This window comes from Suncus etruscus, chromosome 2 (assembly GCF_024139225.1).
Source record: "Suncus etruscus isolate mSunEtr1 chromosome 2, mSunEtr1.pri.cur, whole genome shotgun sequence".
NCBI lineage: Eukaryota > Metazoa > Chordata > Mammalia > Eulipotyphla > Soricidae > Suncus > Suncus etruscus.
Window position 1 is genome coordinate 40,742,044 of NC_064849.1, and position 12,091 is coordinate 40,754,134.

The 12,091-nt window shown below is 39.4% G+C and overlaps 1 protein-coding gene across 1 annotated transcript in view; it reads left to right on the top strand.

Annotated features, from left to right (window-relative positions):
* NEMF (nuclear export mediator factor) overlaps window positions 1-11,057 on the top strand; it is a 66,554-nt gene extending 55,497 nt beyond the window's left edge. The window contains exons 26-33 of the mRNA XM_049767022.1: window positions 1,604-1,757; window positions 4,885-4,962; window positions 5,528-5,725; window positions 8,114-8,146; window positions 9,176-9,276; window positions 9,359-9,402; window positions 9,489-9,568; window positions 10,317-11,057. Of these exons, the coding sequence (XP_049622979.1) occupies window positions 1,604-1,757; window positions 4,885-4,962; window positions 5,528-5,725; window positions 8,114-8,146; window positions 9,176-9,276; window positions 9,359-9,402; window positions 9,489-9,568; window positions 10,317-10,394 (766 nt within the window). The 3' untranslated portion in view covers window positions 10,395-11,057. The remainder of the gene's footprint in view (window positions 1-1,603; window positions 1,758-4,884; window positions 4,963-5,527; window positions 5,726-8,113; window positions 8,147-9,175; window positions 9,277-9,358; window positions 9,403-9,488; window positions 9,569-10,316) is intronic.
* Window positions 11,058-12,091: the final 1,034 nt, after the last annotated feature.

The following is a 12,091-nucleotide window of genomic DNA, read 5'->3' on the forward strand; positions in this document are numbered from 1 at the left end:
CACACCCGGCGGTGCTCAGGGGTTACTCCTGGCTGTCTGCTCAGAAATAGCTCCTGGCAGGCACGGGGGACCATATGGGACACCGGGATTCGAACCAACCACCTTTGGTCCTGGATCTATCTCTCGGGTCCTGTGCTATCTCTCCGGGCCCGAAAAATATATATAATTATTAAGTTATGGAGAATTTTCAGTACTGCACTGCTAATAGTTTAGCTAGCAATACTACAAGGAGATAAAAAGCTGTCGATTCAAGTAGTGTTTAAGTCTGTAAATAGTATTTTAAAGTTAGACAATAGGTTCAGAGTAAAAAATCTGCTGCGTCAGTTATCTTGGAAAATACCATCAATTATCAGTAATATGAAGATAAATATTTGGGCAGAGACTATAAGGTGAATTAAAATGAATGAAGAGGAACAGGGATTTGGATAATATACTTAAGTGATTTAGGGAAATAATGAGTAGAAAGTTCATGTTTTTGAGTTAACAGATAGTAAGATTGGCAAAATTAATTTGCACCAAATGTATAAGACTTAGAATAACAAACTAATTATATTGAACTTTAGCCTATATATAACATGAGGGCTTTTGGAAGATTTTGAGTAACAATGTTAATGTGTAAACAAATTTATGTATGAAGCTAATTATAGGAAAAAAGTGTAGAAGAGGAGTATGGTAGAAGTGATGAGGACATGAACTAGCATATTTACATTGGGCATAATAGTTATACATGAAGGGGCCGGAGAGATAGCATGGAGGTAAGGCGTTTGCCTTTCATGCAGAGGAACAGTGATTCGAATCCCCGGCATCCCATATGGTCCCCCGTGCCTGCTAGGGGCGATTTCTGAGCATAGAGCCAGGTGTAACCCCTGAGCACTGCCGGGTTGACCCAAAAATCAAAAAAAAAAAAAAAAAAAAAAAAAGAAAGAAGTTATACATGAAGGCTAGAGAGATAGTACAGCAGATAGATACACTCAGCTGGCCCAGGTTCGATCTCTGTCATTCAAGCCTGCCAGCAGTGAATACTGAGTTCAAAAACAGGAGTAATTTCTAAATACTGCCACCCTGAATACACCCAAAACAAAAATTACACCTGAAAAATATCACAATACTAGCACTCTCCCTTCCCTCTTTAATCTTTTTTGGAGGGAGGTTTGAGTCTCACCTTGTGGCACTCAGGAATTACTCCCTGACTGTGCACTAAGGAATCACTCGTGGCAAGGTGCTGAATATTAAATCTAGGTTGGTTACATGCAAGGCTAACACCCTACCTACACCTGCACTATCTTTCCAGCCCATCTCAAACTTTTTGATTGAACATTTAAGGTTTGCTGATATCATTCTCATACAAAAACTAGAAGTCCCAATATATTCCCCCCCCCCAAATAAAGGACTGAATGTGTTTTCCTGGGTAATAAGTGACCGTGTTTTGTGTCTGGATGACAGAAAGAAAGATCAAAAGAACATCTTTAGCTATCGTGTATGATGATTTGTACTTCATTGTTAGGTGATTTTTGAGTCAAGCAGAAGCCATGTTTTATATTCTTTCCTTTTCCCTAGAGCAGTGAGAGTTGAAGTTCTACAAATTAATGTTGTTTCTATTTAGAGAAATGAAGAAGAAAAAGCTTCCAAATGATCCTGTGGATTTAGAAGTAACAGAAGGAAAGGACAAAGAAAAAGAAAATGCTCTACATGTTGAAACTCATCAGAACATAAGCAAAAATGTTCCTGCTGTACAGCCAGTGAAGCGAGGTCAAAAGGTAATAAAACTTTGGGGTCACCTGTTAACAGTTCACAAATGAGGTGGTGAGACTCATCTTAAAACTTAAGTAAAACAAGTCACAGGCAAAAAAAAATCATCTGTTACTTTGAAGGTTTAATGAGAAGATAGTGTTCGTGGAACATAGAAATCACTGTTAAAAGTTTCTTCAAAATAATCTAGGTTAGGGCCGGAGAGATGATGTAGCAGGTAGGGTGCTTGCCTTATACATGGCCAATCTGGGTTCATTCCTGGCACCCGAGAAGGTATCCTGAGCAACACCAGAGGTAAGTGTAGAGTCAGGAATAAGCCCTGAGTATCTATGAGTATGATCCCAGAAAAATAAAACCCTACAATCTCTTCAGCAGGAGGAATCTGCAGATTCTCTTTGCAGATCAGTATTTACCAGTTTTTCATGGTCATTATTTTCATTGTCTTTTTTTTCTGGAGTGACCATTTGAAACATTGGATTTTCACGGTTAGAGTGATAGCAGAAGATAGGGCATTTGCCTTACATTTGGCCAACCTGGATTAGATCCCCGGCATTCCATATAGCTCCCCCACCCCAAATCTGCCACTAGTAGTTTCTGAGCATAGAGCCAGGAGTAACTCCTGAGCACTGCCAGGTGTGCCCCCCAAATAATAATAAAATATAAAAGTGGATTTTCCTCTTTTCATGTTTTTTAAACACGAATTCAAATTTAGCATAGCAGTTTTCATATTGAGAAGCTTGAGTTTTACATGTTTGTGATGATGTTCTGTTTTGGGTGGCCACACTGGGTATTCAAAGTTACTATGCAGGTAACTAAACATGAGTTCCTGGAAGCAGACTTGTTTATATTTCCAGTGCTATATCCCCAGCCTTTCAATGTTTTTTAATAAATAACATTTGTAAATTTCAGTGAGGTTTTATCTTAGCCATTTTGTGCTATGATTTTTGTGCTCCATTAAAATAAATTTTTAATTTTTAGAAATGTTTTATTTGGACTCCAGATGAAACTAAACATGACAAATATCTTTGGTTGTGAAGCCCTGATTTTCATAATTTTAAACACCACTAAGCTACTTTGGATATACAACTATAGTAAGCATCAGTGGTTTGGGGCTGGAACAATAGCACAGCAAATACAGCATTTTCATTGGACGTAGCTGACCCAAAAAAACAACAAAAAAAGTGACCCTGATCAAATGCCATCTAGTCCAGCCTTTATGTAAAACAATATGGAGATTCCTTAAAAAACTGAAAATGGAATTCCCTTATGATCCAGCTATACCATTCCTAGGAATATACCCTAATAACAAAACAAAAATGCCTCCGCACACCTACATTCATTGCAGCACTATTTACAATAGCCAGAATCTGGAAACAACCCAGATGCCCAACAAAAGATGAGTGGCTAAAGAAACTGTGGTACACATACCCAATGGAATACTATGCAGCCATCAGAAAACATGAAGTCATGAAATTTTCTTATGTTACATGGATGGACATGGAAACTATTATGCTAAGTGAAATGAGTCAGAAAGAGAGAGACACAATAGTCTCATTCATCTATAGGATTTAAGAAAAATAAAAGACATCATTGTAATAATACCCAGAGACAATAGAGATGAGGGTTGGAAGAACTGGCCCATGATATGAAGCTTACTACAAGAAGTGGTGAAGTACAGTTAGAGAAATAACTACAACTATCATGACAGTGGTAATGAGTGAGAGAAGTAGGGGGTGGGAGAGTAGGGAGAAGGTGGGGAGGGGGCATTGGCAGTGGGAATGTTGCACTGGTGAAGGGGTGTTCTTTTTATGACTGAAACGCAACTGCAAACATTTGTAATCATGGTGCTTAAATAAAGATATTAAAAAAAAAAAGTGATCTGATCACTGACCAGGTCTATCCCCTGGGTGAGGTTCCAAAACCAAACAAGAAAGTTAATGGTGGGGCTGGAGAGATAGCATGGAGGTAAGGCGTTTACCTTTCATGCAGAAGGTCATCAGTTCGAATCGGCTTCCCATATGGTTCCCTGTGCCTGCCAGGAGCAATTTCTGAGCATGGAGCCAGGAGTTTCCCCTGAGCACTACTGGGTGTGACCCAAAACCACAAAAAAAAAAAAAAAAAAAAAAAAAGAGAAAGTTAATGGTTTCAGGGGTCTCAAACTCAATTTACCTGGGGGCTGCAGGAGGCAAAGTCAGGGTGATCCTTGAGTGCAAAGTCAGTAGTAAGCCTTGAACATTGGGGGTGTGTGACCCAAACAACTAAAACAAAACAAAAAAAAAACAAAAAAAAAGATTCCTCTAGGGCAGGGCCACAAAATGTTGTATGGAGGGCCGCAAGTTTGAGACCCCTGGTTTAGATGATAAAATTTTTTTTTTTTTTTTTTGGTATTTGGGCCACACCCGGTGTTGCTCAGGGGTTACTCCTGGCTGTCTGCTCAGAAATAGCTCCTGGCAGGCACGGGGGACCATATGGGACACTGGGATTTGAACCAACCACCTTTGGTCCTGGATCGGCTGCTTGCAAGGCAAACGCCACTGTGCTATCTCTCCGGGCCCTAGATGATAAAATTTAAAGTTGTACTTTACCAACTATCCAGTCTAGCTTTCCATCTTATTCCTCTGGCCCCACCCATATGCGATGTCTTGTTATTACCACTGTCTTGGCACTAAAACTTAACTTAAACTCCCTACAATTTTACTTAAAGTGACGGAAACATTTCTTTTCTCTAAATTACAGAAGTAATATGCATCTAAACATGCATTTTAAAATCTGGGGTCAGAGAAATGGCTCAAAGGCCTGGTCACATGCTTTGCATTCAATACCTCCAAATTTAGACCCCAAGCGTAATCTGGAAACCCAAACCTCAACCTCCAAAATAAAGTATTATTTACTATTTATTTTTACTTTCTCATTATATTTATATTATCTTCCTTTTCTAACATGTGGTAAAGTCTTGATGATGAAAACTATGGTTTATACATCTTTATTGCTTTTATACTGTTTATTATAGTAATTTCATCTTTATTTTAATGGTGCTTACAATATGATTCTGGAAGAATTAAAGCAGCACTTTTTACTAACATGTTGGCATTTCTTAATTGCTGAAATTATTCAATGAAAAACTTGATTCTGCAGAGTAAAATTAAAAAAATGAAGGAAAAATACAAAGATCAAGACGACGAAGACCGAGAACTCATCATGAAATTGCTCGGGGTACGTAATATCTAAAACCACTTTCATCTTTTGTTTTTGGAGGCACATTCAGACCACTGCCTATCCTAGTCTAGACATTTGGTGCCCCCTTTTTTGAGGTGGAGACTCGTAGTACTCAGTGGGCCCAGGGGCCACTCCCAACTGTACTTAGCCAATTGGGCAAGGAGATCCATGTGACCTTTCAAGAATGTAGTACTATTTGGTTCCTGGATATCTACAACAACAATCAGGAGTTCTGTGGTCCTGGGACTCAAACCAGGGTTAGCCACTTACAAGGCAAGTGCCTTAATGCCTGTACAATCTCTGCCCAACATTTGCTACATTACTATCTTTCTTTTAGTTTTTGAGCCACAGACAGCAGTGGTGTTCAGGACTTACTAGTGGTTCTGTTCTCAGAGATCACTTATAGCTTAGGGCCATTTGAACTGCCAGGGATTGAACCCAGGTCAGCTGTTTGCAAGCCAAGCTCCCTATCCACTGTTATCATCTCTCTGTCCCCCATTATTGTTAAAATATTGGCAGTACTGAAAGTGCTGAAAACATTAATTTTCTCTACTAATTCAAGTCTGCAGGTTCAAACAAAGAAGAAAAGGGGAAGAAGGGAAAAAAAGGAAAAACAAAAGGTGAACCATTGAAGAAACAGCCACAGAAACCTAGAGGTGGAACAAAGATTTCAGACTGCATAAAGAAAGAAACTCCATTCCTTGAGGTTATAACTCATGAGGTACAAGATTTGTCTGTGGATGATCCACATGAGGATAAGGTAAGGCCCTAAATAAATAAGCCTATTAATGAAAGGCAGTTAAAACATTAAACATTGAAATTACAATATATAAACAAAAATCATAGCTGATAAAAAGCTCATTATAAGCTTTTTTTAAAAACTCTTTATATCGTTGCTGGAGCAATAATACAGTGGGTAGAGGGCTTGCCTTGCTTAAAACTGACCTGGATTTGATCCCAAGCACCAAATATGGTCCCCGAGTCCACCAGAAGTGATTCCTGAGTGCATAGCCAGGAGTAACCTCTGAATATCAACAGCCCAAAAATCAACAAGAGAAAATTTTATAAAGGCTTTATTGTATTCAAGGGCAGTAAATTTATATAAGAAAAAATGGGATTATTATGAACGAGTAGAAAATATCCTGTATGACAGGGAGATAATATGTGTTGGAGTGCATGCCTTAGGTGTACCAGACCCCAATTCAATCACCAGTACCATATGGCCTCCAGGAATTGTTGGATAGAGCCTTCTGGATAAAACCTGATGTTCTTCAACATGTAGGGTAGGGTTTGAAGAACACCAGATCCTCGGATCTTTGCATTGAACCTCCTGTCTGGTTGTGAGAACCTCTGGAAGCAGCTTCTGAGCACTATTTAAGAGATCTACCACAAGCCCCACATTCCAAATACAGTATTCTTTTCTTCCAAATAGATTTGCTTTTCTTTGCTCTTGAGTCACACCAATGGTATTCAAGAGTCATTTCTGGAGATATTCAGGGATTGGATTGGGGGTTGGCAGTTAAACCCATAAACCAAATATGGCACACGTTTGTTGGGTCCATGCACACATAACACGCATCCCCCCCTCCTGAGATGTGTCCTTTCCTATTTTCATGCTGGGTTGTGTAAAGAATGAGCTCACTCCTGAATGTATTGCTATCTCCTTTTCTTATCCTCTCCCTCCCCTTCGTACCTCCAAATAAAATTTATCTTTACTTAAAAGACCACCTGCAAGGTGGTACACTACCCACCATAATGGCATTTCCTCAGAGTAATTCTGTTCACTTTGGTCTTCAGACTTGGTTGCAGAGGAAGTGCTCAGAACTTACTCCTAGTGGGCTCAGGGGACCATATGGGGTGTCAGGGATCACACCCAGGTCGACTGTATACAAGGCACCTACCTGCCTTACTGTCACTCTGACCTTAGGTCTTCCACATTTTCATGCCTATATCATTCATAACTTACTCTATAAACCCTAGATTCACAATTTGGTTTAGAGGTGTTAGGTTAGGTTTGCTAATGGAGGTAAGTCTTTATAGGGGTAACTGCCAGCAGTACCTAGGGACTCCTTTCAGTACTCTGCCTGGTGGTCTGGACTTGGTAGTTCCTAGCATTGCATGTGCCTAATCCCTCTAAGCAATCTCAATTGCTCCCAGATAACCAACCTTCATCTTAATCATATTATCCTCAAATGATTGAGCAAACTATTTTACTTGATTAGCAGAGGGGAGCAGTTATGGGCTCGTGTTCAAGGGCTGGCTTCTCCCCAGTTGATACTGGGGGGAGAGGGGTGCCACTCCCAGGGAGACTCAGGGGACCGAAATGCTAGGGACCAAATAAGGGTCTCATGTGCAAAGTGTGTTCCAGTCTAAGATAGAAATTGGAGGCTCAAGGGATGATCTGGGGGGCTAGGAATTAAATCCAAGTCAGCTTTATGCAAGGCTAGTAGTGCTTTTCCCACTGTATTATCGTCTCACCTCAAAAAACAAAACAAAACAAAACAAAACACAATACCAGTTCTATTCACCAGAATTCTTTTCCTGGTTTTTTTTTTTTTTTTTTGGGGGGGGGGGAATCATCTAAAATTGTCTATATAACACTCACTGCCATAGCTTTTTTTGTTTTTTTTGGGTCACACCCAGTGACACTCAGAGGTTACTCCTGGCTATGGGCTCAGAAATTGCTCCTGGCTTGGGGGACTATATAGGATGTTGGGGGATCAAACCACAGTCCATCCTAGGGCTCACAAGGCAGAGAAGCCTTACCACTTGTGCCACTGCTCCAGCCTGCCTTAGCTTTTTGATATTGCTCTGAAATACTACACACTAATTCAGTTAGTCTTGGGACACCCTAAAATAACATTATCTTGCGGTCTTTATCCTGTAAGTTAGATGCGGCAATCTTACTATATCAGTGTTTGTCCTATTATAAATGATATGCAATTTTGTATTTAATTTAAATGAAAAATGTCTGGGTGATAGCACAGCAGTTAAAGTGCCTTGCATTCAACCAATCCAGGTTCAATCCCCATCCCATATGGTCCCCCTAGCAACATCAGGAGTAACCCGAGTATCATTGGGTATGGCCTAATAAAAAAAGAAAAGAAAAAAATTAAAATTCATGTTTTTATTTTTATGCTTGGAGCAGGAGGAGCAAGAGCTGGATCAACAGGGTAATGAGGTATGTTAGATTTTCTATAACAACATTCAAACTTATAATTAAAACTCAAAAGCCTAAGGTAAGACTAATATAAACTCAAGTCACATTCTGGATTGAATCTTCACATTGCCATAATTTTAACAACATTCTAAAGTCTTTTTTTTTTTATATCTTTATTTAAAGCACCATGATTACAAACATGATACCTAATAGCACTTTATTCAACCTGCCCTTCAGCTAAGCATACTAGTGTCCCATAAGCAGCAAAATATATATCAAACTCTGGTCTAGCCAAAGTTTCAATCTCATCTATGCAGTGGATTTATTTGTGTATCACTCTGCGCACACGCACGCAGAATTAAGCATGTACTAAAGTAATTTGAAGAAATGTCAAGAGTCAGAGAGGGGGGCCGGGCGGTGGCGCTGGAGGTAAGGTGCCTGCCTTGCCTGCGCTAGCCTAGGACGGACCGCGGTTTGATCCCCCGGCGTCCCATATGGTCCCCCAAGAAGCCAGGAGCAACTTCTGAGCGCATAGCCAGGAGTAACCCCTGAGCGTCACAGGGTGTGGCCCAAAAACCAAAAAAAAAAAAAAAATTTTCTTGGGGCCGGGCGGTGGCGCTGGAGGTAAGGTGCCTGCCTTGCCTGCGCTAGTCTAGGACGGACCGCGGTTCGATCCCCAGGCGTCCCATATGGTCCCCCAAGAAGCCAGGAGCAACTTCTGAGCGCATAGCCAGGAGTAACCCCTGAGCGTCACAGGGTGTGGCCCAAAAAACAAACAAAACAAAAAAAAGAGTCAGAGAGACCACCTCAGGTTGTGATGTGGGTAGCACCAGTGCATTATTTTAATCTAAAGTAGTTTTTCTACAACTGAGTTAATATTCTAGTTTTTTCTTTCTCACATATGCATTTATAAAGCACACTGGAGCAAAAAGATCTACTTATGACCAAAAAAGGATAAAAGTATGTCAGAATCTTGACAGTGCTATTAGTGTTTTCCACTTTTAGATTTGATAAGTCAGTTTTGTAATTGTTTTTGTTTTTCCTTTACAGGAAAATCTGTTTGATTCTTTGACAGGGCAGCCTCATCCTGAAGATGTACTACTATTTGCTATTCCAATTTGTGCTCCTTACACCACTATGACAAACTATAAGTAAGTAAATTATTTTACTCCAAACCATCATGAAATTGCTTGTAATACCCATTTAGTAAGTATATGCAATTTTTTTTTAAAGATACAAAGTGAAACTCACTCCTGGTGTTCAGAAAAAGGGAAAAGGTATTTAAATTCAATTTTTTCAATATGATTCTACATCATTTCTGATTGAATAGAATTAGACTCTTCTGTATTTCATTCATTTACAGCTGCAAAAACAGCCTTGAATAGTTTCATGCATTTCAAAGAAGCAACAGCAAGAGAAAAAGACTTATTCCGCAGCGTAAAGGTAAAATATTTCTCAACTCTGGAGACTGGTGGGACAATTTGAGATCTTATAGCTAGCTGGGAGATAGGGCACAAACAGGGAATGCACCTGATACAAGTTCAATTCCCAGCACCACTCTGATGGCCTAGGTATCCCTACAGAGCTCTGTACCCTAAGACACTGATCCTCTAGCCTGCCTCGCTGAGAGCTGTAAATAGAGCCTAGGACTCTTGTGCACTGCTTAAGAGCAACTCTTCTCCAATAATAAAAATGTTATTTGGTAGAATTGTCTTATTAATAGCAGTATAAAATAAATTTCAGGGCTGACATACATAGCATTGGCAAACAAGGTGCTTGCCTTGGGCTGAGCAAATGTGGTTTGATTCCCAGCACCACTAGACTAGAAATGATCCCTGAACAAACAGGAGTAATCCTGAGCACCACTGGGTGTCACCCAAAAACTAAAAAATCAAAATAAAGTATTTCAGGGGCCAGAGAGATAGCAATGAGGTAGGGTATGCATGCAGAAGGAAGGTGGTTCAAAAGTCCCATATGGTCCCCTGTGCCTGCCAGAGCAATTTCTGAGTGTAGAGCCAGGAGAAACCCCTGTGTGCTGCCAGGTGTGACCCAAAAACCAAAAAAATTAAATTAAAATTAAAAAAAATAAAAGTATTTCAAGTTCAATTTTTTAAATGCCATTTGACAGCAGATAGTTCTTTTCATTTATAAAGAAACATGATTGATTTTATCAGCAATTTTCTTTTTTCAGGATACAGATTTGTCAAGAAACATTCCTGGCAAAGTGAAAGTTTCTGCACCCAATCTTCTGAATGTAAAAAGAAAATAGCTGAAATGAAATCCTAAAATATTTAAAAGCCAATTTTATATATAGCCTTCTGGAAGTTGAGATGAAAACTCCATGTAACAAGACTTCCACACTTGAAAGATGAACTAAATATTGCCTTGCTATCTATTCACCAAAAGGACTTAACTGTTTTTTTCCAGTTTTATATAGGGGAAACACTGCCTAGGATAGAATTTCCTAAGATACTTCTGGACAGTCAAATACTGTAGTTACTCTACACTTTCTTGAAATTTGGGAAATTAATATTATGTACTCATTTCATGTTTTAAAGAAATTGAATAGTGAAGTGGCTTAATTGCTTAGATTTGATTTGGTAGTTTACTGTACATAATGTCTAAAATATAAGCCAATTCCAACTTTTTTTATTTTTGGTATTGATGGGAGTTTGGACGATTAAAGCATTTGTATAATAGGAACCAGAGAGATTGTTTAGGGGTTATAATTAGAGTATTTGGCCTTGTATGCCGCTGATCTCAGTTCTATCCCAAGCACCACATGGTTCCCGGGCACTTGGCAAGTGTGGGGACCCTGGGTGGTTTCTGGTATCCTTACTAAACCAAAATATAGACCTTATGTATTGAAGTGATTTCCTTCTGCCTTTACGTACAGTCTGTCCGAAATAAATTACATCAGATTTAAATAAAATACGGTCTATACATTTGTACTTTCACTATTTATCATAGTTTCTTATGACCACACTGAGTTCTATACTATTTTATCATTTCTAGCTAATAGCACGTTAAAGTATCTTATACCAAAGATAAAAAGTATACTTTTAAAACCTAACCACTTAAGACTAGGACTCCTGACTCAGTTTCTTTTAAGTTACAAAACTTTACATTTTCTTTAAAAATTCTTTAAAACTGTTTCACTCATACAGTGTTCCAACACCCATCCCTTTGCCACCTCCCTACTACAGCAGATCTCTCTCCCACTCTCATCTTCAATCCAGGGTTCAGCAACTTTAAGATATAGCCACTCGTTTCTGAAGGAAAAAAAATACCTGGGAGCTGCAAGACCACCATGACATTTAAAACAAGTATAGCATTGCACACATTATTTCTTATCTTAATGCTATATACAGGATCGTGCAATTACCTGTCGATCTGGAAAAAAAATGAACTTTTTACATAACAACGTAAAACATGTATTTGTTCAAATTAACAGCCAATTAAAATGTTTCAGTGATAACGCTCCCCATCCCCACCCTGCCAGAGCTATGGCAAAGCTTCAAAAAATCCGCATTCGAGCGGCAGGTTGCTGACCCCTGTTCTATACTGTTACTGAAAGAGTATCAAGCATATCACTATCTCCTTTCAGCACGCAGTTCTTCTCCATAGTAACTAACCATTTTCAACTATTACTGTCATATTGGTCTCTTTATTCTAACTACATCCACCTCTCCAACCTCCTCTGTGGCAAACTTCCTACCATGTAACAGTCCTGGCTCTCGCAAACTTTGCTCAGGCAACAGTTGCTGGTCCTTTCAAAACTTTTCAAACACACAGTGGGTAGGGCATTTGTATTGCATGTTGTCGACCTGGGTTTGATCTCCCACATCCCACATGGTCTTCCAAGCCTGCCAGGAGTGGTATCTGAATGCAGAGCCAGGAGTAACCCCTGAGTGCTGCTGCAAGGTGTGGCCCAAAAGCCAAAATATATTTTTTTCTGTGAATAGT